A 27,727-nucleotide genomic window follows, 5' to 3' on the forward strand; every position below is an offset into this window, starting at 1 on the left:
GGACAAAACTGGAAAAAAGTTTTCTGCCAAATGAATCCTATGCTTAATTTTTGACATATTTGCTATTCCTCAGCTTTTTCTCAACAATATTTAATGGTACTCATTATACTTTTGCCTGAAACAAGTGAATAAATATCTCAGGAACTAGGCACTAAGCTTAAGATGTGTACAGATGAACAGGAGGTATGACATGGCTATGGTAACAGTCATCACCATAAATTTTAAACTGACAAGAGGACATCAGCAGCTCTATTCAAGAGAGAGTGGTGGTGAGGCGCCTGGCATCTTGGCACATGTAGCCAAGTGGAAAGGTGCCAGATACTGGCTGGAAGAGCATAAAGAGCTGGCTTTCCCTTCTACCAGTCGAGGGAAGGGCTTTAGCAGCAAAACATCAATGCTTTATTTGGCCACACTAAACTGTCTGCTACTTGAGTTCATTTTCCACATTCTAGTTTATGACTCACTAAAAATAGGAGCTAGTGTCTTCTTAAAATGTCTCCATAATCCTCCTTCCTCAGCCCATGGAGAAAATCTAAGTTTCTAAGTAAATCTATAAATCGATTACTCAAATAGATGATGAATCAAAGCATTTTTTTGGTCTTTTAAACTTGAAACTGTCATTGAAAATAAGCTCATATTTATTTGGCTATTGATCAAGTAGAAATCTTCAATAAAAATATTCTGCCATTTGGTTTCATCCCAAGCTTCCTTTGTCTTTCAATTAAGAAATGGTTTTATGCTACACCCATAGAATGAGATATTCAGAGAATTAAATCAATAGACTATAAATTATATGTAAAAGAAAACATCAGGTCATTGCCCTGACACAACAGATTTATTATTAAAGTAGGCAACTCCATGGCAATTCACTACATTAGTTTTTATAAAGTAAGAGACAGGGAGAGATCAATGATATCTCTGGCTTACTCTTGCTTTTAATGGTTCATTTATAATAGCTACTTATCTCCTATTATTTTAGCTTGCTATAATAATGTCAAGCCATGAAAAAAAAAAAAGATAATCACCATTATGGGAATATATATTTAATTCACATCTGACTGACTATTCCTTAATCTGATTCATGTATTTGTAGAGTAGCCAGAAATACACTAAAATGCATAGTGATTCTTAGGTACACATAAAAACTCCATTATACCAGTTACATTAGGTTTAGAGTACAAAAAATCAGGCAGTTTTGGGTGTACTTTCATAGATATGTTATTAGATGAACAATCACATCGCAAGGCCCACCCACAGCCCACAAGCTCAAATCTGCTGTGCTAGCAGAATCAAGAATAATAGCTGATGGGGACTTCCTTGGTGGTCCAATGGTTAACAATCTGCCTTCCAATGCAGGAGACATGGGTTCAATCCCTGCTCAGGGAACTAAGATCCCACATGCAGCAGGGCAACTAAGTCAGCATGCTGCAACTACAGAGGCTACATGTCGCAACTAGAGAGAAGACTGCACACCCACAACGAAGACCCAATGCAGCCCAAAATAAACAAATAAATACAAAACTTTTTTTAAAAAAGAGTAACTGCTGAATCCTAAAAGGACCCTTCAGCTTCACTGTGTTTCTTGGAAAACTATTGTCATTGACAATATAAAGCAAATTTTTGCTGCAGACATGCATATGGACCCATACTCCATTTGTGGATTCTCTACATTTGCTTTGCCACTCTTGAATAATTATTACTCTGATTTCAGTGGAGGTTTGATATAGGCTTCTAAAGACCATCTCAAATGAAGGAGGAATAAACTCATCTATTTCTTTTGATAAGGCTGAAAGAGGGGGATCCCTAGCAACCAGCTGCCCAGATATTTTCCCCCAGGGAAAATGGGATTAAATAATTAATTAAAAGGGATGAAGTATGATTGAATCAGGGAGGCAAGGCTCACTACCACCACTGTTACTTCTTAGTGACACAAAAATGATAAAAAAAAAAAAAAAACCCTCGGGTCTTCTTGGTACACATGGTAGCTCCACCATGGCTTACCCTTGCTGGTTGTCTTACTACTGATCACTCCAGATTCTCCACATGTCTGAATTGCACTACTGGTGTTGCACATGCAATTTAACTCTATTTAAAAGTAATTGTAACTAATATCCAGATTATAGAGAATTGCTAAAACTCAACAATGAAAGACAATTCAAAAATGAGCAAAGGACTTGGCACACATTTCTACAAAGAAGATATACAAGTTACCAATAAGTACATGAAAAGATGCTCAATATCACTAATTATCGGGGAAATTCAAATCAAAACTACAATGATGGAAGCAACCAAGGTGTCCATCAACAGATGAATGGATAAGGCATATACATATACATAATGGAATATTACCTGGCTATTAAAAAGAACACATTTGAATCAGTTCTAATGAGGTGGATAAAACTGGAGCCTATTATACAGAGTGAAGTAAGTCAGAAAGAAAAGCACCAATATAGTATACTAAAGCATATATATGGAATTTAAAAAGATGGTAACAATGACCTTATATACAAGACAGAAAAAGAGACACAGATATAAAGAACAGACTTTTGGACTCTATGAGAGAAGGCGAGGGTGGGATAATTTAAGAGAATAGCACTGAAACATGTATATTACCATATGTGAAATAGATTAACAGTCCAAGTTCGATGCATGAAACAGGGCATTCAAAGCCAGTGCACTGGGACAATCCTGAGGGATGGGATGGGGAGGGAGGTGGGAGGGGGGTTCAGGATGGGGGACATGTGTACACCCATGGCTGATTCATGTCAATGTATGGCAAAAACCACTACAATATTGTAAAGTAATTAGCCTCCAATTAAAATAAATTAATTAATTTAAAAAAACTACAATGAGATACCACCTCACATTCATTAGGATGACTACTATTTAAAAGTCCCAGAAAACAAGTATTGACAAGGATATGGAAAAATTAGAAATCTTGTGCACTGTTGGTGGGAATGTAAAATGGGCCTTTGTGGAAAATAGTATGGCGGTTTCTCAAAAACATTAAAAATAGAATTATCATATAATCCAGCAATTCCATTTCTGAGTATATACTCAAAGGAAGTGAAAGCAAGGTCTCAAAGAGATATCTGTATGTCCATGTTTATTTTTAGCAGTATTGCTCATAAAAGTTAAAACATAGAAATAACACAAGTGTCCAATGTCTAAAAACTAAGACATCTGACTCTCAAACTGATACTCCAGTTCAATTCCAGTTAAACGGAGATTTTAAAAAGAAAAGAAAGAAGATTATCTGGCACTGCATAAGCTGCACATTTTCAACCAATTGCACAGCACTGGGTCTCTGTTGGCACATATTTGCACTCTACTTCCAAAGATACTAAGAGAAGCAATCAGAAGTTTGCAAAGTGCCTTGAGCTATTTAAGCAGCTCTACCTGAATAATCTGAGGTATCAGAGATCCTTTGATAACAGCAATTTACCATAAAAATGTACAGGATGGCAGTCCCCATTTAGGGAGCTTCAACTCAAAATCCAGTCTTGGCATATCCCCTACGTGTCCAGGGCCATCTCCAAAACCGCTTAGTCAGTCACGCAAAGTACACAAACTGCTCTACTCCTCAGAGAGTTATTTTAGGGTATAATCCAGGTGGTATGACCGTTAATCAACTCCTATGAAAATGCAATTCCTCTGCAACAAAGTCAACTTGTTTACATACACACATGCATACACATACAGATCTTAACAAATCTTAGAAAGCAGTGCTCACATACCCCATAGGGTCCAACACTGTCCTAACAAAAGCACAAACATGCGTGGCCATGCTTCTCTCTAAAGCTGAGACATTAAGGAAGTGCTCAGTCAGTGACCCCTAGTTCCGCTTTCTGTGCTCCGCTTCTACCTAGATGACCCTTTGACCTCCCACCCTTTCCTGCCACCTCTAAGGCCAGAGCACCAGCTTCTAACTTCCACTCCACCCCCCCACCTTCCTCACCCCCCAATCCCTGTCAAAACAGAAAAGGCTCTAGTATCAGTTATTTACACTTTTTGACTGATTGGCTACACTTTAGCTTCAATAAGTTTTGGTGAGTATGTTAATTCAAGCAGCATTTACACTTAAACCATTTTACATTTCATTGTATAATGAAGCATGAAAGTATTCTGAACTTCTATTTAACTTTAGGAAGCAAGTAAGAAAATACTTTGGAAGCATGGAAGAACTTGAGATCGCACTCCGTGGACTCAGCCTTGGTAAGCCATGAGCCACATTAGAATAGTTGAGAGGCTATAGAAAGAACCCAAAGAATTTTTCCCTCATCCACTCACTCATTCACCCATTCATGCATTCAGCAAATATTTATCAAGTGTCTACCGTGTGCGAGGGATTGTACAAGGCAGAGAGAATGATTAATAAGATATGGTCTTTATCTTGCAGTAATTTACAAAGAAGAGTAACAGACTGCTTAAAAGAATTTAATGCCCAAAAGTAAGAAGTGCTCTAACAAATAAAATGCTGCAGGAGGATGATTCACTCTTCCTGGGGCAGGTTTCACAGAAGACAGACCCATGAGCTCAGTTGGAAGGAGTTGGACAGGTCACAAGGCAGAAAGGGGGTAAAATGGATTCCCTAAATCTTTTAGCCAAATATATTGGGGAGATGGGAGGGGAATGGTAACCTTTTTTTGTGCAAGGAGCATTGAAGGCAGGAAGGGTCTCCCGCCGCCACAAACAAAGAGGACTTGGGCTGTGGCAGCAGCTGGGCCCCTTCCTTTCATCTCTAGTCACCTGACCAGGCCAGCTGATGATAAGTCAAGATGCTCTGAGTCACTCAAAGTGAAGGACAGGTGCAAGGACTGTCATACAGCTCCACACTCAAGCCACACTTGTAAAAATGTGATTTCTCTATCAGGACACATCACTGAAACATAAATTTTATCCATATTCTTTAAAATAATTACTGTCTGGGGGCTTCCCTGGTGGCTCAATAGTAAAGAATGCACATGCCAATGCAATAGACATGGGTTTGATCCCTGATCCCAGAAGATCCCACATGAAATTAACAGAGCAACTAAGCCTACACGCCACAACTACTGAGCCTGTGCTCCAGAGCCTGGAGGCCCCAACTACTGAGCCCACGAGTCTACAACCCATGCTCCCCAACAAGAGAAGCCACCACAGTGAGAAGCCTGCACACTACAGCTAAAGAGCAGCCACCACTAACGAAGACCCAAACAGTCAAAAATGAATGAAATCATTTTTAAAAATAGTTACTATTTTGTTTTGCTCTATTTTGGTCCTTAGAAATTGAAAGCCTTTGTTAGAGTCAAGTCTAAGTTAACAAAGAGAAAAAGTTGGTAATCAAGTAATCCCCTTGCTTCAAACCAGTTCCTTTCTGATCAGGGAGTGTTAGTCACTCAGTCGTGTTTGACCCTTTGTGACCCCATGGACTGTAGCCCACCAGGCTCCTCCATCCATGGAATTCTCCAGGCAAGAATACCGGAGTAGGTTGCCATTCCCTTCTCCAGGGGATCTTCCCAATCCAGGGATTGAACCCAGGTCTCCTACAGTGCAGGAGGATTCTTTTACTGTCTGAGCCACAGAGAAGCTCCCTTCTGGCCCCTAACTATAGCAGCTAAAAGTGTGTTTCTGGGCACTTGCTGAAGATAGAGAATCCATCCCCCAACTGAAGCAAAGCCAGGTGCACACCCATGATACCCAGAGCTGCCCATGCTCTCTCTGCTCGATTTCTTGGCCTGAACAAATTTCTTAGACCTTTAAACTCCCTTGTTCCAAAATTTGCAGGTGAATAGGTTGTGTCACGAAACCTATTTGCTGTTATCTTAGTCTGTATCTAATGTTTTTGTATCACAAATATTTTTCTAGAGTTCTAAAACATAGCCCTCAAACCCTTATGTTATTCCAACTCTGATAATGTAAGAATGAATATTCATTCTTTCAACATTTAGCCAACAGTGATGCAAATGATTAGTTCTCCCCCCAATACCCATTCTCTTTTTCTTCCATTTTAGATGGCTATGGGCACCACCCAAAGACAGCATTTTCCAGTATCCTTTGCAGCTAGGTGTGGCCCTGTGACTAAGTTCATCACAATAAAATGTGCCACTTACAAGTCACTTGTAAGTGACTTGAAATTATGTTTGTATGCCACTTACAAGTCACTTACTTCGTAGGAAATTGCTTGTCTTCCCCTTTCCCACTATTACTCTTGCTAAAAACTGAAATGTGAAGGTAACACAGCTTCAACTACGCAGGAAAGACCTAAGGAAGGTAGGAACAGCACAGAGAGGAAACCCAGCTTGTGAATGGCTTCATGAAACTAAAGCACGCAGCAGTCTGAGCTCTTACATTTCTCTGAAAATTTACACGCAACAGAATTAAATTTAGCCACATTTAAACCACTGTATTTTTAGATTTCTTTGCAACAGCAACTTAGCTAGACCATAGTTGATATAAATGTTCAATGTCCATTTACTATATGACAAGAACAGTATGCTGAGGAAACATAAAGTAATGAATGGATAGAAAAGCTCTCTGTGCATAGGTCACCACGGTCTCGAAGAAGAGACATATGTGTGTGTGTGTGTGTGTGTGTGTGTGTGTGTATCCATGGGGTTGCAAAGAGTTAGATATGACTAACACTAATTAAAAATATATATTTATTTATATATATAAATATATTTTTATTTTATTTAGATGGGCTTTCCTGGTGGCTCAGACAGTAAAGAATCTGCCTGCAATGCAGAAGACCTGGGTTCGATCCCTGGGTCAGGAAGACCCTCTGGAGAAGGGAATGGCAACCCACTCCAGTGGGCAGAGGAGCCTGGTGGGCTACAGTCCCTGGGATCACAAAGAGTCAGACACAACTGAGTGCCTAACACTTTCACTTTCATATTTATTAAACATAAATATATTTTTATTTATATATTTATTTTGTTACAAATATATTTTTAGCTAAGGCCTCAAGATCTTAGGAAAAAATGGGACAACATTGATTCCAGGTTGCAAGTCCCTGAGACAAGAAAGAGATTGGCTCTTTGTACAGAATTCAAGGCAAGTGAACAATGTGAGTAGTGTGGCATTAGAAGGAAAGGTTTTCCTAAAGAGATACCTACATATATGTATTGCTGCATAGATATATTAAATTATCTTGCTTTTAGAGTTGTTCCTAACTCTATGTTCTTTTTTTGAAGCAGGTTTTTTTTTTAAACTTCTTCTAGTCACTCACATATTTCAGCACTGGATCACCTTGAAGTCATAAGAATCCTGTCTTACTTGGTAGCATCCCTAGATTCTATCTATAGAATCTTCCCCAAATTAAATCCTCTTTTTCCTAAGCACACAGATTCACCAGGATCAGTTCCATCTATCTCATCCTCCATTTTCATCCTTTCTAACTCACAAAATCCTAAAAACCCCAAGTTTATACAACTCTGACCCTCTCCTCTTCCCATTCCCTTGGTTGTCACAGTCAAATAGGGGGCATGAAGCTTATGTTGACATTTCCCCAACATCTTGTCTTCTCCAGCAAAGGTCATCATAAAAACCTTAGCATTTGACCCAAATGACATGTTGATCACAGTCCCAACCAGAATTAAAGGCTTACTCTCAAGTTACACATTTTGGGGAGAAAAGAATGTCACCAGCTATTACTCTATGAGACTTTTACAATAAAATCCTAAAAGTTTAAACGTATAACTAAATTCTAATAAAAATGTTAATTTAAAATGTTATATAACATAAGTCAGGTTATACACTTCATTATGATTTGTAAACTCCTTGAAAGGAGATGGCATCTTCTCTCTGTAAACTTTTGCACCATCTCTGAATAAACATTTTAATTAATGAAGGAGCAGACTCATAAGAGAGGATTCAAATAGAAGGCAGCAAGAAAGAAACCAGATGACAAGACAGCAGAAGTTCCACGTGGGGGGAGGGATGGAGGTCAGGAAGAGGTGAAGCCAGAGGAATTCCTGGAGCCAGGAGAGCAAAACCAGAGGTATTCTCAAGAGCACCTGAAACTCATAGGTACTGAATCACTCACCTCCCACAATTACAGATGCTCAGTTAGAGACTGCATAGGATGCCTGTGTGTCATTCTCAAATAAGAAAGAAAAAATTAGAAGATGAGAAAGAGGAAAAGTAAGAAAAAGAACAACTGGATGAGTCAAGCAAGTCAGGAGAAATAGCATATACAATGTTATTAAGAATGAATCCTCAGGAATCAGACTGCAAAGTTGAAAAATAAGTGCTATTCGATTTTCTAGCTGGGTGACCCCTCCTCTTAGTTTTTCCTTCTTTAAAGCAGGATGGGGTCTAGTATCTACATCGCATAATGTGGAGAGGAGTTTAGGGAGACAATCCAGGTAAAGTGCTTAGGCCAGTGCCTAGCAAAACGTGAGCTATCAGTACATGTCAGCTACTCTGCTACATATAGGCTCAGCCTCAGAATAACCACTCGAGGTGATAAGACAGGAAAGCTGCAAAATAAAATAGGAAATAAGTTCTGCTCTACAACTCAATTAGGTAAACTTCTGTTTTCTTGGTGGACAAACAAAGGGCCAACTTTGGCTCTTTTCGGTACTTGTTCAGATTTCACAAGGTGAAAAGGAAGTGTGAAAAGAGTCCAAAGCTGGGGAAGGAGAGAAAATGGGATTAAAAGAAGTTGCCATCTGGCCACCTTACATAGATACTCTCTAAACCATACAGTCCAACTTCCCTCCCACAATCCCAGGCCATAGGTCACAATCTCTAAAAAAATTCAAAGCACCAATGTCACATGGCACATTATTAGGATTCTTCTTTATAAGCAACAGAAACTAACTATTGATTATTTAATTGGAAAAGGGACACACGGATACCTCAGAAAATTGCTAGGAAGACTGGAAATCAAACTTCAAATATGGAATATTTGGCAGCCAGAGCCATAGCTAAACATCCACACAACCAGTCTGGTGAGGAGACAACTACCCTCACCACAAACCCTGATGCCACCAAGCCACTAGGCCTGACTGCTGCTGGATACAATCTCCTGCACCTTCACCATGGCTATGTTGGAAATAGGAGAGGAAATGGAGAAAGTAAGGATACGGCCTTTTCTGGCTTGTAATGAAAAATTCCCTAAACATAAAAGGTTCACATGCTTGGCCAATCCTACTCAAAAAAAAAAAAAAAGGGGGAGGAGGGGGAGGAAGGAAAAGAAAGAAAAATATCTTATATAATAAGTAATGATACTTCCATTGTTTTACCTAAACATCAAATAAAAATTATACTGCATAAACACAGATGTTTATGATATAACGTAAGAGGGGAAAAGTGGGCTTCCCTGATAGCTCAGTTGGTAAAGAATCTGCCTGCAATGCAGGAGACGTGGGTTCGATCCCTGGGTTGGGAAGATCCCCTGGATATGGGACTACCCACTCCAGTATTCTGGCCTAGAGAATTCCATGGGGTTGCAAAGAGTCGGACATGACTGAGCGACTTTCACTTCATTTCACTTCAAGAGGGGAAAAAGCAGAATTCAAAATTGTGAGGCACAATAATTGTCTTTAAGTATGTGCCACGCTTAATTGCTCAGTCATGTCCAGCTCTTTGCGGCCCTATGGACTGTAACCCACCAGGCTCCTCTATCCATGGGGATTCTTCAGGCAAGAATACTGGAGTGGGTTGCCATGCCCTCCTCCAGGGGATCTTCCCAACCCAGGGATCAAACTCAGGTCTCCTGCAGTGCAGGTGGATCCTTTACTGTCTGAGCCACCAGGGGAGCCCAGGTAAAGTATGGGATAAGGTCAAACACTGAACTATAGAGAAAAGCTATATTAGGAGGAATGTGATGGTAACTGGCTTGTTTTCTTTATTAACAATTGTATCTGTATGCTATTATAGAACCATGCTATTTCTTTACTAGGCTATGAGTATTACAAGCAAATCATTGTTATTCGGAGCACTTTAATTCTATCAGGAATAAAACCCCAAATAGAAAAATTAACTTTTCTCTGTGCATGTGCATAATTATATATTTTTAACAGAAGATCATTCATAGTGTATATATAGACTTATAACAATCTGACACTAGTCTTCTAAAATATAAACATCTTATATCTGAAATTAATTTCAAGGTTAGTCTTTTTTTTCCCCAAGGTTAGTCTTAATTACATTATTACTGCCACGTATGAGAGTAATATGAGGCTTCAACACGTGAGAATTAAATACATGGGCTGTAAATTTCAGCTTTACTGACCACTCACTATGTAATGGAGAGAAACTTAGAGAACTTCTCTAAGCTTCAGCTTCTTGATCTGTGTGTGTGTTAGTCACTCGGTCAGGTCCCACTCTTTGCAACGCCATGACTATAGCCTGACAGGCTCCTCTGTCCATGGAATTCTCCAGGCAAGGATATGGGAGTGGGTTGCCATTGCCTTCTCCAGCGGATCCTCCCGACCCAAGGACTGAACCCTGGTCTCCTACATTGCAGACAAATTCTTTACCGTCTGAGCAACAAGGAAAGCCTGTTCTCTATCTGTAATGGGTATAATAAAATGGATATCATGACGGCCAATAAAGACATGAAAAGATGCTCAACAAAGAGAAAGATGATAATCATAGAAAAATGTAGATCAAAACTACAAAGAAAAAAAAAGAGGAAAAAAAAATACAAAGAAGTATCACCTCACACCAGTCAGAATGACCATCATATATATATATATATATATACGTATGTATATATATATATATATATATATATATATATATATATACCTACAAACAATAAATGCTGAAGAGGACGTGTACAAAAGGTAACCCTCTTGCACTGATGGTGGGAATGTAAATTGATACAGTCACTATGGAGAACAGTATAGTGATTCCTTTAAAAACTAGGAATAAAACTACCACATGACCCAGCAATCCCACTACTGGGCATATACAACTGAAAAAAGCATAATTGAAAAAGGAATATAAACCCCAATGTTTGTAGCAGCACTATTTACAATAGCTAAGACATGGAAGAAACCTAGATATTCATCAACAGATAAATATATAAAGAAGATACAGTACATATATACAGTAGAATATTACTCAGCTATAAAAAAGAACAAAAATTTGTCAGTCCTAGTGAGGTAGAGCTTGTTATACAGAGTGAAGTCAGAAAGGGAAAAACAAATACAGTATATTAATGCATATATATGGAATCTAGAAAAATGGTATTGATGAACATATTTACAAGGAGGAAATGGAGATGCAGATATAGAGAATGGATTTGTGGACACAATGAGGGAAGGAAAGAGTGGGACAAATGAAGAAACTAGCATTGACATATATATCATGTGTAAAACAGATAGCTGGTGAGAAGTTGCTATATAACACAGGGAGCCCAGCCTGGCTCTCCATGATGACCTAGAGGGGTGGGATGGAGGGAGGAGATAGAGGGGAGGGAGGCTCAAGAGGGAGGGAATATATGTATAATTACTGCTGATTTGCATTGTTGTACAGCAGAAACCAATACAACATTGTAAAGCAATTTTTCTTCAATTAAAAAGAAATTTTAAAAACCCACATCACAAGGCTGTTATGAAGACTAACTTAGATATAATAAAAATAAAATTTTTAGCTCAGCATCTGGTACTAAGGAAATGAATAATAAATATTAACATAAAAAGAATAAGTTCTCACAACTTGCTAAACTCTGGATCTCTCTCATAGAAGGACTGTATATGTATTAATAAGATAATGAATTGCAAATGAAGTCCTTATGGTTCATAGGAGCCAGAATGCACTCAACTTCCATGGTGCCTGAATCAGGGAACAACCAAGGAGTTAATGTGCCATCTGAGTGGCTTGGGCAAGGCAATTAGAAGCCTGATCTTTTCTTGATTTTGTCTCTGTTTCAATAAAAAAAAATTTCTGAAATGGAAAAAATAAAGTGGATCAGCCAGTTCTTTATCCGTGGGATAGGAAGAATCTAAGCAGTCACCTTTTCTGTAGGATTCTAGGAAGTAAGCAGGAAGGAAGAAACCCTCTGGCCATATATCTAGTTATCCAAACCTACTTATTCTTAACAACTTTTGGATCTTCAGCATTTTGAAATTAATTACTACAATTACAGTACTTAACATAGTAATTATTAATGCTATTAATATATCTAGCTTGAGATTAACTTTTGCCTGCCAGTTTTAATACCCACTTAAGTACATATTAAAGATATATATATATATATATTTTTTTTTTTTTTTTTCTTACCACTAGCGCTGCTAGCACCTTTCTGGGCCTTGGGTTCTTCACCTGTAAAGTGGAGAAATCAAGTTAGATAGCAACCCACTCCAGTACTCTTGTCTGGAAAATCCCATGGACGGAGGAGCCTGGTAGACTACAGTCCATGGGGTCACAAAGAGTCAGACAGGACTGAGTGACTTTACTCACTTCACTTAATGTCTCTTCTTACCTTATATTCTATGATTCAAAACTAAATAACATCAGTAACATTGTAATGTTTGTAATTATATGTCAAGTCCTTGTTCACTTATGGAAGTGAGAAAAGTAAGAGGAAGTAAATTGTAGCAAATGTAGCACTTTTCTACCTACAACTCAGCCTGACTTCATGCAATATTGAGTTCTGGGAATAACTGGCTTCTAAAGATTAGCTCTCTTTAGGCAGTGGCCACAGGACTGGAAAAGGTCAGTTTTCATTCCAATCCCAAAGAAAGGCAATACCAAAGAATGCTCAAACTACCACACAATTGCACTCATCTCACATACTAATAAAGTAATGCTCAAAATTCTCCAAGCCCGGCATCAGCAATATGTGAACAATGAACTTTCAGATGTTCAAGCTGGTTTTAGAAAAGGCAGAGGAACCAGAGATCAAATTGCCAACATCCTCTGGATCATCAAAAAAAAAAGCAAGAGAGTTCCAGAAAAGCATCTATTTCTGCTTTATTGACTATGCCAAAGCCTTTGACTGTGTGAATCACAACAAACTGTTAAAAATTCTGAAAGAGATGGGAATACCAGACCACCTGACCTGTCTCTTGATAAACCTATATGCAGGTCAGGAAGCAACAGTTAGAACTGGACATGGAACAACAGACTGGTTCCAAATAGGAAAAGGAGTACATCAAGGCTGTATATTGTCACCCTGTTTATTTAACTTATGTGCAGAGTACATCATGAGAAACGCTGGGCTGGAGGAAGCACAAGCTGGAATCAAGATTGCTGGGAGAAATATCAATAACCTCAGATATGCAGATGACACCACCCTTATGGCAGAAAGTGAAGAGGAACTAAAAAGCCTCTTGATAAAAGTGAAAGAGGAGAGTGAAAAGTTGCTCAAAGTTCAACATTCAGAAAACTAAGATCATGGCATCTGGTCCCATCACCTCATGGGAAATAGATGGGGAAACAGTGGAAACAGTGGCTGACTTTATTTCTTTGGGCTCCAAAATCACTGCAGATGGTGATTGCAGCCATGAAATTAAAAGACGCTTACTCCTTGGAAGGAAAGTTATGACCAATCTAGATAGCATATTAAAAAGAAGAAACATTACTTTGCCAACAAAGGACTGTCTAGTCAAGACTATGGTTTTCCCAGTAGTCATGTATGGATGTGAGAGTTGGACTGTAAAGAAAGCTGAGTGCCAAAGAATTGATGCTTTTGAACTGTGGTGCTGGAGAAGACTCTTGATAGTCCCTTGAACTGCAAGGAGATCCAACCAGTCCATCCTAAAGGAGATCAGTCCTGGGTGTTCACTGGAAGGACTGATACTAAAGCTGAAACTCCAATATTTTGGCCACCTCATGTGAAGAGTTGACTCATTGGAAAAGACCCTGATGCTGGGAGGGATTGGGGGCAGGAGGAGAAGGGGACGACAGAGGATGAGATGGCTGGATGGCATCACCAACTCGATGGACAATAGAGTTCAGGTAAACTCTGGGAGTTGGTGATGGATAGGGAGGTCTGGCATGCTGTGATTCATGGGGTTGCAAAGAGTCGGACACAACCGAGTGACTGAACTGAACTGAACTGAGCTGAGGCTTCATAACATATGCCTCTAAGTTCCTGTTGAATCTGGTTCCTCTTGTTATTCTCAGTCAGCAAGTGTTAAGTGGTAAAATAACAGGAGTAACCCCTATGGGTGAGGATGAATTATTCTTTTCCTTTTTTCTTTAGTGCAAATTGTGACTGTATTTTCGGTATATAAAATAAACAAATGCAAACTGGGGTGTGGGACATCATGCATTCAAATGTTTCCAGCTGTATGGATGCTAGCTTTCATAGAGAAAACACATCTATAATTTACATTAAATATTTCAAATTTTGTCCACATGTTAGGCATGCCACAGACATAATTTGTGAATATAAGTGGTATCTTTTCTTTCCTTGCAAATAATTACCTTAACCAATTACTGTAAGATATGAAAAAAACATCTTTTATTCTTAAATCAATCCTCTCACTGACTGAATTGTTAAATTTGACCTCTCTTTAGCTTTGCTTTCATTCAAATATTTGCCATTTGCTAACTTTCCCAAGAATGTACAGCCACAGTTTGCATATACATCTGATATTAGTTTCCCAACTCTCTAATTCTTTACCAGTGGGCAATCATCCATGCTCGTACCTGTATCAAACACTGATAGTCTGATAACTCTTTGCAGAGGACTTATGTGGTTAGCTATCTGGAGAAGCACTACAAAAAAATGGATAAGAATTTAGGCTCTGGATTCAGTGGACAAGTCACTTAACATCTTAGAATTCTCCATTTCCTTATCTGAAAATCAAAATAACAAAATACTTCCTTTTCAGGGCTGATTAAATGAATTACTGTCTGTAAAGTATCTGACATAGGACCTGGCTCAGGGTAACCGTAAATAAATACCAGATTTACAAAACTCTGAAAAACTGCATAAATTTTAGAGACTAACTTAAAAGTCAACAAAAACATACATCTTATTTTATAATTTAAGAATCTCAAAGCACAGAAACATTAAGTACCCTACCTAAGCCTATACCGTGAAGGACAAAAGAGTAAACACAGGTGTCTTGAATTCCAGTCCAGAGCACTTTCCGAAGAGACTATTTCATCTTTATTAAACGTCAAGAGCCCTGCCCTCAGGAAGCATAAGATCTCTTAGGGGGAGTCAAAACTAACACACAACTCCGGTTAGCTGTTCTATAACAAAAGATGGAGTACTGAGGTACTAGGCAGAAAGAGTGAGAAGTAGTCCAGGGAACCTTCTAGAGAGGAATGGGACCAGAAGCAAGGCGAAATTTGACCCTACAACTGAATGAGAAGACGACATTTGAGAACCAAGGATGCTTCCCTGAGCAGAGAAGTACTTGTCTCTCTAGGAACATTCACTATTGAGGAACTGCTTAGAAACTCACCACACCTGCAACCCCCCACCTCTAACCCTCAAAGCATCTGAGTTGAACCAGAAGGGGAATTAATATATTACTCAATTTGAAAATCTGGGAAGAGGAGACAGGCCGGGAGTAAAGCCTCCCTCCGCTTTCAAATCAAAGAGGTGAAGCCTAGGCTTCCGACCTGGATTTCTTCTCCTCGGGGAGAATGTCCTGTCCAGCACCCAGGTGGGTTCGCGGGCGGGACACAAGGCCCTCACCTAGGCCGCGAGGAGTTAGGCGGCCGCCCGCGGCATCGGCATCGTAGGCCGCAGCTCAGCCCCTGGGACTCGCCCCCAGGAGCCCAGACGCGGGGGTGCTGGCTGGGAAAGAAGGCGGAGACGGGAGGCGAGATGGTCCCTAGAGGCACTGCGGAACGCGCCCCGACTCCCTAAGCGTTCACTGTCAACCCCGCGGGCGCTCGGCCGGGATCGGCAGCTCCCCGCAAACCCCGGAGACCCGGCTGCTGCCGCCTCCTGATCCGCGTGGGTCCCGCGAGGGCGCGAAAGGCAGCCGCCGCGTTCGCTCCGGATCTCAGAGCGAAAAGGCAGGGAAGCCCAGGGGGAAAAGTAGTAGTAGCTGTGACGGTCTGGGCTCTCTCCACCCCCGCAGACCCGCGGAGACCGGTCGGCACTGCCCCCCCTCCCCGGCCTCAGCCAACACGGTCCCCGGAGGCCAGGTCTCCGCGCCCGCGATGCTCTCCCCGAGGTTCAGGCAGCTGCTTCCCGTGAACCTTGAAGCAAGGACCCATTTGCTCCTCAGAATGGAAAATTCCTGTCCAAGAACATTGCTGATATTGGGTGAGGGCGGGGGAAGGATCCCTACCATCTTAAGTCATTGCTTTCTGCCTTTATGTTATGGGTCTGGGCGATTTTTCTTTTAAAAGGCAGCAGGTCGTAATTTGTGAAATGTCTAGCACGGTTAAAATGTTTCCCGACTTAAAAAGAAAAAAACCATTCAATAGTTTTTCCTTTGTTTTCTGTTGCAAACAGTTGCTTAATGCTTAAAAAAGAAAAAACAAAGAACACCTAAAACCCAAATAACCACCCAAACCTAAAAGGAAACCGTAAAACAATCTGATTTCTATTGATTAGCCCTGTGACTAGACGTTTTACAAACACATTTTTAACAAGAAAAATATAATGGGATGTTTTCAAATGGAGACATTTTAGATGTGTCTGGAAATGTTGAAAAAAATTGGCCTTTTCATTTATTTGAAATAAGCTAAAAACACAGTCTTTCTAGACTATTTTGCATGGTATTATAACTGGGATTGGGGATGGGGTGGGGGCGGACCATAGGCTAGAGTCTACTGAGCAGCTTTGCTCGATTGATACTTGGTTTTCAGTTCTGCAGCCAGAAAGGCAGCTATACTGGATAATTGGTTTTATTTAAAATAAGGCTCTAAAACGCTAGGGATTCCAGTTCAGTCCTTCAAACACTGACAGGCATAGATGTTTCTTTGGGCAGCAAGTTCTGCTGAGATCAGAAGGACCCTACTGAGGAAGGAAAGCGAGGCATGTTGTGATGCAAGGAAACCTGATGTTAATTGTTTGGGCTTAGAGTGTGTGCTTGTGTGTCTGTATCTGTGTCTGAATCTTAGGTTCATGAGTGAGTCCTGGAGAAAATAAAGAAGTTTGGACCAGAACCATTTAGGAGGATATGCTGTGCCACAAAACAAACAGAAACAAACAAGTACACACACCAAAAAAACGAGTCAGGGTTAAGACATCCCCTGGAATGTTCCTGCATCTCTAAGCCCTTTCTGAGTGATACCTCTTGCAATTTAAGGGAGGTTGAACTTGGGTTTAGGCAACTCCTTTTTCATTTACTCTTCCCTAGTATAGATTTTAAAACAACAAAAATACATGTATGTTGAACATTGCCTGCTCTACTTCTATCTTTATATTTTAAGAACACATGTTTTTAACAGCAAGTAGCTCAACATTTTGTTGTTCAAACAAGATGGCGAAAACATTCCATCTGCCATACTGGGAGATTTGTTTCAAAGATTCTGTTATACTGATGGCCTCAAAATCAAAAACTTGACTGAGTGTATGGTTAGTAAGCCAGAAGTAAAAAAATTTAAACAATATCCAGCCTGAAACTAATCATATTGAATAAAATAGGAAGAAACAAAATAAAATTAGGAATTCAGAATTCAGAGCACTGACTTCAGGTGCTAAGCCACTCTGGTTTTCATTTAGGAAGTAAGAATATTGATATTATGGGCTCTGTGGCAAATCAATACACCGTTGGGTGACTTATCTCTCTGATTCATAAAATGGGAGTTTGGGTAGATGGATTTCTTTCTGTTCTGGTCACCTAGGTACAAGAATTCCTAAGACAGAACTTCTAGGTGTTCTCAGAAATGCAGGCAAAAAGGTGATTATTTACAGCAGAGCGTCACCAAACTTAGCCATCTAGTGAGTAGCTTATCTGATAGGGGCATGCTAATTCATGTTCTTGTGTGTATTGAAAAACCATAGCATATCCAAGAGAGGTATTGTTCAGTCCCAACCAATATAAACAAAGATACTGTTCATGTACCAATTTCAAAATTTTAAAATAGAAGTGTTGCCTGTCATTCAAAATAGTAAATTAAAGACTCAGACTCCTACTCAGACTTCAACTGCAAGGATGATTATTCTTCAGGAAGAAACACAATCTGCAGTGACCGTTTTTCTTCACAGACGTGCTCAGCCATTAGAAAAGCTTAATAAATCCCTATTTAGTATGCATTTATGCAGTGATTACATGAACTTCGACCTCTGAAGAGCTGTAGCAATTAGCTTCAGTGTCCAGCATCTTCTCCCACCATTTCCCACTGGCTTCCTTGGGTCTTCCTTTCTCATTTCAGCAGTTTGTGTGCTAGGAAACATACTGTTTTAAAGTTGACTTTCCACCTGAGGTATTTGCTTCCGCACAAGTCACTTCCCTCTCTGCTCCCCCCACTCCTGTCTAAACAGCCATCTCAGATGGATATTGGGGCTCTGATCGTTGATATTACTCAAACGCAAATGGATTCCAATTCAATCTTGCCCTGTACTTTCACAAAGAAGATAAACTCTAATGGCCCAAAGAGTTTCATTTCATAGCTCGTGGCATCTGAAATAAATCGGATCTCTTCTGTCAGGCTAATTTAACATTTTTTAAATATTCAATGTAATTTATTTTAAGTCAAATGAAACCTAGTGGCTTGGCAGAAAGCTAGAGGAGGTGGCAGGAGACCCGCTGAAAAGCCCGTCTCCATGTGCTCCATCCCTCACCCCGCCACCCCCCCGCCAAAAGAAAAGCCAGGAAGGCAGAGGAAAGTGTTTTAAGTTTCTAGTAAACACCGTTTAGCAAAAGAATAATAGGAAAGTTATCCCTTTCTCAAAGAGGGATGGAACTATAATTGTTGCCTTTAGCGGAGAGCTCAGATAAACCGCTGGGACTCATTCTACAGTGACCCATCACTGCATTCATCTCTTCTTGAACTTTCGGTGAACCTGAGATTAAACAGGGGTGAGCAGCTAAGCAGTTTGTTGTTAGCAGCCTTTTCAACAACCCTTTCAGACTGAGTAAATATTGATCGGTTTGAATCTGATTGCCCCAGAGGAAAACACCAGGGCATCTGAATAGCCTCCAAAAGTAAACTTTCAAAGGTGAATCCGAGAACAGACTTCAGACTCACAGCACAATTTCAACTCAGTCTCATTTGAGGACACCCTGAATTTCTGGGGTGCTTTGAATGAAGGTGAGAGAAGAGAGGAAAAGCATTTGAAAAGTGGAATTTTATACTGCGATTAGCCCAACTCCCTAATTGAGACCCTTGTCCTTTTTAAATTTATCATTAAAATGTTATTTTCTATTTTCCATCCTCTGTCATTTCAGTTACCATGGCTGTCATTTTTTCAAGGAGCTAACTGTGCTCTTCAGAGACCTAAACAGAAAAAGAGAGACCTTGAAATAAGATGTGTTAAGCGCCTTTGATTTAATCGATAGGGACAACTAAAAAGATACAAATGTTTTCCTCGTTGAAAGGTTTATTAATGCTTCCTAAATGCATTGCTTGCTAACTGACTTATTCCACGACCTAGAGAAGGCTTGGGATGTTTTGCCATAATTCATTGTTCTCCTCTCAGCTACATTAAAACAAACCAGCACCTTGAAGATTGGAATCTCTGGGATTCCAGTGGGTCGGCTCTGCTTTTAGATATTGAAATCTCAGCAGCGGCATGCAAATGACACTTTAACACATTAAAGTATTTCAAAACCAGCCATCTGTTTTGCTGTGTGGTCTTATACTAATAAACAAAAGATACTGTATATGGCCAGGCAGGAAATGAAAGAAAGAGTTGACTGACTTTGAAGTTCTCTTCCATCCACTTGAGTCTTTTAGAAGCAACCCCAAAACCCAGGAGCTGGGGGGGTGGGGGATGCCGCTGGGTATCGGGTGCTCTTGATATGGCCGCGCCAACTGCGCCTGCAGAGTCCAGGCTTGCTGCCTTTGACTGGGAACTACAGGAAATCTCAAGGATGCTCTAGGAGGCCTGCAAATTATAAGCTTTTGTAGGATTTCTCCCCTCCCACCCAGAACCCCAGCCCATCCTTTGTAAAACACCCTTCGGAAAGGAAGGAAGTCATATGTCTGTATTTATTTGTGATGCTGTAAAATTTCTGCTCTGCTCTTGGGGCTAAATTACAGCCTCCAAAATGTGTGAAAGGAAAGGGAACATGGTAACAGGTCTGGGAGGAGGGTCACTTAGAACTCTTTGCTTTGCTGGCTTCCTCTATTTGAGAGCAGCAGAAACAAGTGTTGGTCAGAAGCAACTTGAATACTGACCAACTTCAGGGCAGCTTCCACAAGTTCACCTGGAAGAACCTGTTGAACCTAGAGAAAATTAATTTTTTTGTCTGGGTTATATGGCATGAAATTAAAGCGGTAGACCCTTTAGAGCCATGAGGGCTGTGAAATCAAAGCTGAATCTGATGGGAATGAGATGTGTAACCCAGAAGGAATTGGGAGCAGGGGTTTAAAAAGTGACAGGAAGAGGTGGATATTGACAGGAGGAATTGGAGGAGGGATGTGGGGTTTACTCAGTACAGACCACACTGAGTTTAAACAGTGGAATATTTTGGGATACTGACAACCCAAAAAGAAGGAAGAGGGGTGGGGTGGGGACCTCATCCTCAAACAGCTTTATACTGGAGCCAATTAAATGCGAATCTCTTGGTTCACTGATGTGAGGAAAGACTGACTGAAGAGTTTCGCTTTTGAAGGAGATTCTGTTTATATATATGTCAACATTGAGTTGGAGGTGAAAAGGTTAGTACTTGACCCAGGAAGTATCCATGTTTGTTTCAAAAATAGATCTGCTTCATAAATTTCTTCACCATTCATTTTTTTTCCATGATGAACGTTGATTATAATATAACAACTGCTGCTCTTTTAGAGAAAACCAACCTATTTCATAGACAGTGTTAGGTGCAATTACACTCATAGGGGAAGTTTCAGCTACATGATGAAAAGCTTTTACTTTTTTTTCAAGAAAAGGCCCACCTCTTTGAAAATACACACCACACTTCTCCCCTTACCCAGGTGAAATGAGCCAACTTTGGAGAAACCAGCAAATTGTAGCCATGCTGAAGCATGTCTGAAACTTGAATATATTTATTACAGACATCTTAAGACCCGTAAACTCTGCTCTGGATCACACCACCCCCAGGATCCCAGAGCTGTTCATGATTGTACAGGAAATGGTAAATATCACAAAAGGATAACTGATAGAACTCAGTGTGGTACTTCGGGGACACCAAAACATTGTGCGACATGCAAAAGACTATTCACGAATCACACAAAATATACATTCATTGTGCCATCCATCACATTAACAATTGAGCTGAAAATACATCATATCCAGCTAAGATAACTGTGGAAGGAAGAAGCTGGTTTGAATAATACTTTTAGGTCCCAGATAATCCAGCACAAATTTTAAACAGAGTGTGGCCAGAGAAACAAGAAAGGGGTGGGGATGGGGAGAGACTTAGCCCAGGAAGCAAGGTTTCTGACCCTTGTATTCTGTAGGCCTTCTTAACTCACTGAAAGAACAAACTGAGGCTACCCTCTGAGGCATCTGATTGATTTTAAGTGAGAACTTTTATTCTTTAACCTATAATCACATACAAAGTTGTACCAGCTTTGAGAGTTTGCCCACCCTGTTTTAATCTAAACATTAATCTAAACATTTCTAGAAAATCTGTATAAAGATAAATCTTTCAGGACAAAGTATTTACAACCAGCAAACTCACGCACGTGGAATTAAATTAAATTAAGGGATGAATTAATTGTGTAAACACGCTCATAGAGAATCTCTTCTTCATGAGCTCTTGGACTCTCTTCTCTCTCTCCAGCCTACTTTCAGGGCAAAGTAGGAGAGAACTGTAAATATACAGATAGATAAAGGATGAGAGGCCTTCCTCATATATTTCTGCTGGCAAAGGAGACCATTTTCCAAAGAGCATCTGAAAGGAGCAGTAGGTTCAGTCGAAATCTCCTGAAAGTAGGGGTGTTAGGGGCCATCTGAAAATTGATGCTGGCACTCCAGCTGCATTAGGGAGCTAACACCCCTTCCCCTCCCCCCCCATCAAGTCTCTCATCCAGAATTCTCTGGAAACACATTATCCCCAGCCAGGAGTTCCCCAGATAGGATCAGAAAGGAAGAGAGAGATTGTAAATGGAAAGGAAGATAAGCTAAGAATGTGCTTTGGGTAAGAAGTCCCAGCCTGAGGAGTAGCCCAGGCTGCTGAGTGGGGCTGGGGCAGCCTCAGTGGGAGGTAGGTAGAGTGTCTGAGGTAGAAGAACCCGGGGAAGGAACGCAGGGCGAGGAGCTGGACTTCTCTGAGGATTCTTCAGCCTTCTCCTCGCTTCCTGTCGGAGTGGCTGGAGAGATGGGCAAGAGACCCTCCTTCTCCCGTTTCTTCTGCTTCATTCGGCGGTTCTGGAACCAGATCTTCACCTGGGTCTCATTGAGCTGCAGGGACGCGGCAATTTCCACCCTGCGGGCGCGTGTCAGGTACTTGTTGAAGTGAAACTCCTTCTCCAGCTCCGTGAGCTGCTTGGTGGTGAAGTTGGTGCGCACCACATTGGGCTGACCCACGTAGCCATACTCTCCAATTTTCCCTGGGGGCAATGAGAGGAAAAGGTAAAAATGTTTATAATCATATCAGATTCCCTACACGCTTCAGAGCAACCTTCAGGTAAAGGGGGGAATCAAGACTTTCTCAACCTAATCAGGGCTTGGGAGGGTGAGTGATGAGGTGTAAAGTGTTGATCTGAAGTCAACCATTAGCATGATCAGACCGTGATTAATGGAGCCTGGAGATATTAACAGAAAGCCCTACACACACACACACACACACACACACACACACACACACACACACACACACACACCCCTACTCACTTCCTACTTCCTAAACCTCTAAAATTCAGCCCCTTTGGAAACACAACAGTCCCAGATGCTCCTTTGCCCTCAAAGCACCTGGGCAATCTCTCCACACCCTAGAACAGAAGTGAGAAGCAAGAGCTTTTCTTAAGGGGGAAAAAAAGGTTAATTTTCCTTGGAAACTAAGCATACCAGCTCCTTCCAGAATCATAAAGGAGCATTCATGGAATGGCAAGACTGACCTGTTTTGGGAGGGTTTCTTTTCACTTTCATCCAGTCAAAGGTCTGTGCTGGAGAAGAGGTCTCTGATGGAGGGGAGCGACAGGCTTCTTGGTGGCTGGCGTGGAGAGGGGACAAGGAGTTATTATACGTGGCCAGGGCCAGGCTCTGGTGCTCTTGTCCATATGAGTGGTGAATGTACTGAGGCGAGCCCACCGCGCCCCCGGCATAACCCTGGTGGTGGTGGTGATGCTGGACCATGGGAGATGAGAGGTTTCCAGAGTAAACAGCGGGAGCGCACGAGGGGTACCCACCACTTACTTCTGCTTCCTGATTTAACGCGTAGGGGCTGTAAGGCGCGCCGAAGTTCTGCGCGCCGTAGCTTGGACCACAACTCGAGTGGGAGTAGGACACTCCCAGGTTCCCAGAAGTCTGATAGGTGGTCGGCTGGGGGTGGTGATGGTGGTGGTGGTGGTGGGGCGGGCTGATCTGCACACCCCTGCCCACTAGGAAGCGGTCGTCGCTGCCACAGCTGTTGGCACTGACCGCGCACGACTGGAAAGTTGTAATTCCGTGGTCGGAGGGGTAGGCTCGCGCTGAGCAGGTCCCCGAGTCGCCACCGCTGAGGATGGGGTATTCCAGGAAGGAGCTCATTCTTGCATTGTCCATCTGTCACTGAGTGACCGGGTCCTGCGAAGTCCTGGGTGACCGTGCCAACTTTCTCACTTCCTCCATGGGGCCCGAGAAGAAAAATGATATGAATGTACAGTGCGCAAGAGGGGGGGCGGGAGGGCGGAGGGCGCTACGGGAGGGGCACGTGATTCTATCAGCCAATGGCGGAGCCTCCTGAGAAAGTTTGTTGGCTCCTGCGGTGATGGATCACCGTTTCAGTGGCATTTAAATCCCCGGCGCTCCTCAGTCTAGGTGACGCGCAGTCGCCCCCCCAGGCAGCCTGGGCGGCAGCAGCAGCTGCGGCGGCCGCAGGGGCAGAAGCGGAGCGCTAAGGCGAAGGGGAGCAGAGGCCGCTTTCTGCGCGCGCCGACTCCGATCGCCCTCCCCCCTCCGGGAGGTGGGGGCTGGAAGGCATCCCCCGTCACCGCCCCCCTCCCCACCGCGCACAAAAGATGAATTGGCAAAAGGTGAGAAGCACGGAGGCTCCGCGATCTCTCGGGCTGGGAATCTGTGGGGAGGAGGAGCTCGCTGGGCCGCCACTAGCACACTGGCCGAGCCCGGAAAGCCAGGAACTGAAAGGGTCGCTCTCCGGGCTCTTTCCCTTCCGTCCCTTCTGTGGTGTCTTGAGGAGGGCCGAGAACGGTGGCGTAGGACGCGGTTAGGACACCAGGTCTCTAAAGTCGGGATGGAGAGGGAAGTACGCAGAGGGCTGGCTGGGAGGAACCCGAGTGGGCGTGGAGGGTACGAGGGCAAGAAAGGAAACTTCCCTTCCTCAAGGAGGGTCCTGAAGCCTCCTTTCCTCACGCCCCCCCCCCCCCCCCATCCTCCCCACCCTCTGGCTATTAGTGTGGCAACCGGGAGCTTCTGTAATTCGACGCCCGGGAGAGGGGGTCCGAGCCTTGGGAGCTAGGCTTGCTGGCCAAGGCTGGGGGTGGCCTGGCTCTTCGCCCTCCCTCTCTCCTCGCTCTCCGCCCCTTTCTCCTCCCCATTCAGCTTTGCTCTGGGAGCCCTACGGGATCCGGAGTAACTACGCGGCTGGATTTTGAGGGGTAGGAGGAGCGGGGAGAGAGATGACGATAGCGGACGTGGCCGGCGTGGGGGCCGGGCCCTGCGCTGCAGGCCATCTGCCGGCTCTCTAAGAACCAGGAGCCTGCAGGCTCCCACCCGGGCCTCAAAGGGTTAGACCACAGCTCCGGCGAAGTACGACGAACTCTTCCTTCCCACCCCCATCCACCCCCGCAAGGTTTCTTGTTTTCTGGAGGGGGTCGTTAGAAGTGGTAGAGCCTCTTTTATCCACACCCCCCCCCTCATTCTACTGCACAGCTTATGTGGGGGTGTGAGCTGGCAGGTGGGAGGGGCGGGGGACAGATGGCTGATGGTGGACGGGACATTCTCTTCTTCCCCAGCAACACCTCCTCCCTTTTGTAACTGACTGTGTAGTTCCTTCTGTAAACCTGCAAGTCTACCCCTAGAGAGGCACTTGCAAATCCGAGCGTCATCCCAGGACAGCGTTCCTGTTCTCCATCACTTTCCTCTTAGCCCGATGCCCACGGGGTCGTTAATTGCTCTTTACTATTAGGCCTCGTGTCAGCCTTTGGCTTGTAGAGAGAAAAGGCCAAACAGAGGCCAAGAATTGATGCATTCTTAGGTAAAAGAAGTCCAGACATCATACAAGAATTTTGCAGCCAATGCGGTATAGATTTTACTCTGACCATGTTCACCACATGGGGATCCAACGGATCAAATTTATCTGATGATTGTGTGTGGCTTTGGGGTTCCCACTTCCCTCCAGCTTTCCCTCCCCGGGTAAAAGAAGGAAGTTTTGCTTGAGGTAGGCACATTTCAGAGGTGTTAGCCTTTCAGGTTTATGTGTTCTGTTCTCCACCTATACCAGTTCCATACTAACCTGTCCCCAAGAGGGAAAACGGACAGACGTTTGACTGTGGATTCCCTCAGAAGCAAAGGCGCATTTCCCCCTACACATTTCCTTTTGAAAGGTATTTTCCTGTGACCTGTGACCTATCCCCAATCATAGTTGAGAGGGGGGCGGAAAGGTCACTCCTGCCCCCCAATTTCAGCACCTGGAGAACCTCACCCTGGAGAAGGGAAAAGGCAAGGAGGCCCTCCTGGAGGTGGCTTCCTTGGGAGTGCCAGGCGTCCAGCCAGGGGGAGAGAAGGGGCTCTTGCGGGGGAGGAGACAGGACTTTAGGGGTCCCGGCTGGCTTTGCGGACGACCTGCTCCTCCAGCCTAAGCTCGTCGTAGGTTCTGGCCCTTGTCTCACTCCGGTCCCTTTGTTGGCTTTCTCGGCCCTGGTCTGCACGGCCCCCTCCGCCGCAGGCTCGCACCACAGAGCCACCCCAGTCTGCAACCGCTCTCCTTCCTCTGCTAGTTCTGGGCCTCTGAGCTCCTCTCCCTCCACCTCTCTTCCTCCCTCCGGGCTTCTTTTCCCGGCCTTCGTGGGTGGAATGTTTTTCTTGGGATCACACAGAAGCTTGCGCTCGCGCTTAAGGCCGCTGCACAGCGGCGGGCGACCGACCCGCCTCCGCGCACCGCTCCCGGCAGGCAGGCTCCCGCGGCCGAGCCGACTCCGCCCAGGCTGGTCGCCCAGAGCGCCGCTCTCCCCGTGCGGCTCACAAAGGCAGCCTCCTCTGGCCTCGAGCCCGGGGGCTTCCGTAGCGCAGTTCCTTCCCCACCCCCACGAAATCCCAGGGCTCATTCGGCCGGGTAGGAGACCCGAGGTCCGTGGGGGCAAGTAGGCCAGTGCCCCGCGACTCGAGCCAAAATCTCTTAAACCGCCCGTGAAGACTGGATGAAAGGCGAGCCCGGTCACTTGCAAGCCGCTTGTTGGGCTCAAAGCGCCTCTTTCATGGCTCTACTAGAAAGGGAAGGAGCGAGGAAGAGACAAAACGCCGCCGAGGCCCGGAGCTGTTCATGGCACCCGCAGCTCAGCCAAGCTGCTGTTGTTTTAAAAGAGCAATAAAAATGAATTATGACTAAACGCCTTCTAACTTAATGCTTTCGGACGGGGATCCCCGGCAAATACGTAAGAGGATTTTTATTTGTGCATGTGTTCCTGCAATTGATCTCTTTGATGACATTCTCATTCATAGAAAGCGTTTGATTTATGAGTGGAGGATGAATCGCAAACAGCAGCGGCTTAGCCCTGGCCGCGGCCCGGCCGCTTGCTCCGTTCCGCGCCGTGCCGCGCTGCGCCGAGTGCAGGAGACCTGCCCGGGTCCTCACTCGCCTCCGCCGCTGCCAGGATTTAGGGGGCAAAAGGGTGGGGGAGGTAGGCAGTAAACCCGTGGAGAAAGATCGCGATTTCCTCATAACTTCCAATCCTTTGCTATTAAGAGCCGGGTTCTTAAATCAACCCACCCCCCACACATGTTGCTTACACTCTGCGTTTTCTCACGGTAAGTAGCCATCAGAACAGAGCTCAGTAAGGGAAAAATAAACATGGGAAGACATAAGAAGGGAGGGGAAAAAAAAAACAGAACAACCCAGCAACATCCCTAGATCACATTTTATTGATATTTCATTTAAAGTGCTTTTTCTCTTTCTCTATAAACTGGGTTAATCTATAACCTGGGGTGTAGAAACACTCCACTTTAAATCTCATCTTGCTAACCTGACTTCAAAGCTTTAATGATCCATTATTTGCCATGTAAACAGATTTAAGAATGAAATATTGATTTTTCTGACCCTGGGTGGGGGGAAGAATCCTAGAATGACTGAACCAGAGGATTGGAAAGAACCCTTTCTGAAGTGCTTTTTCCAGCTAGTAACCATTGTTTTGTTTTATTTTTGTTTTTCTGTTTTAGACCTGTTTGCCTGGACCCATCAACAGCTGGGAGACTATAATCAACCACACTGAAAATGTTTGGGGATTTGTGGGGGAGGGGGTTGGAATGTAGATATTTGAAACAAACATGTATAAATAAATGAATTGTTGTATACTTAGTTATTGACCTGGAGACTGGTAGCTTGTTAAAGAAACTCCATGTTCCTCCTTCCTGGAGTTGGAG

General features: G+C 43.2%; 1 protein-coding gene and 1 long non-coding RNA gene across 3 annotated transcripts; one reads left to right on the forward strand and one right to left on the reverse strand.

The window, feature by feature from the left end:
- Positions 1–20,994: 20,994 nt before the first annotated feature.
- On the reverse strand, positions 20,995–23,968 carry HOXA1 (homeobox A1). Of its 2 annotated transcripts, XM_020880727.2 has the most exons (3): positions 23,348–23,968; positions 23,050–23,144; positions 22,463–22,542 (listed from the first exon to the last, which is right to left on the reverse strand). In XM_020880727.2, the coding sequence occupies exons 1-2, from the start codon at positions 23,693–23,695 to the stop codon at positions 23,085–23,087; spliced, it is 408 nt and encodes a 135-aa protein (XP_020736386.2). In that variant the 5' UTR covers positions 23,696–23,968; the 3' UTR covers positions 22,463–22,542; positions 23,050–23,084. The 2 variants fall into 2 exon arrangements, with proteins under 2 accessions (XP_020736385.2, XP_020736386.2); XM_020880726.2 differs by having other exon boundaries at positions 20,995–22,542; positions 23,050–23,968.
- Positions 23,879–27,662, forward strand: LOC110129394 (uncharacterized). Its single transcript, XR_002311480.2, has 2 exons — positions 23,879–24,165; positions 27,524–27,662. It is a non-coding gene; the product is annotated as an uncharacterized lncRNA (long non-coding RNA).
- The last annotated feature ends 65 nt before the right edge of the window (positions 27,663–27,727 follow it).

This window comes from Odocoileus virginianus, chromosome 1 (assembly GCF_023699985.2).
Source record: "Odocoileus virginianus isolate 20LAN1187 ecotype Illinois chromosome 1, Ovbor_1.2, whole genome shotgun sequence".
NCBI lineage: Eukaryota > Metazoa > Chordata > Mammalia > Artiodactyla > Cervidae > Odocoileus > Odocoileus virginianus.

Bases quoted from the DNA above. Each gene is read 5' to 3' on its own strand.
- HOXA1 (XM_020880726.2), bottom strand. From the start codon at position 23,695: ATGGACAATGCAAGAATGAGCTCCTTCCTGGAATACCCCATCCTCAGC. The intron at 22,543-23,049 runs GTCAGTCTTGCC...CATTGCCCCCAG, and splicing joins AAGAAACCCTCCCAAAACAG to GGAAAATTGGAGAGTATGGC.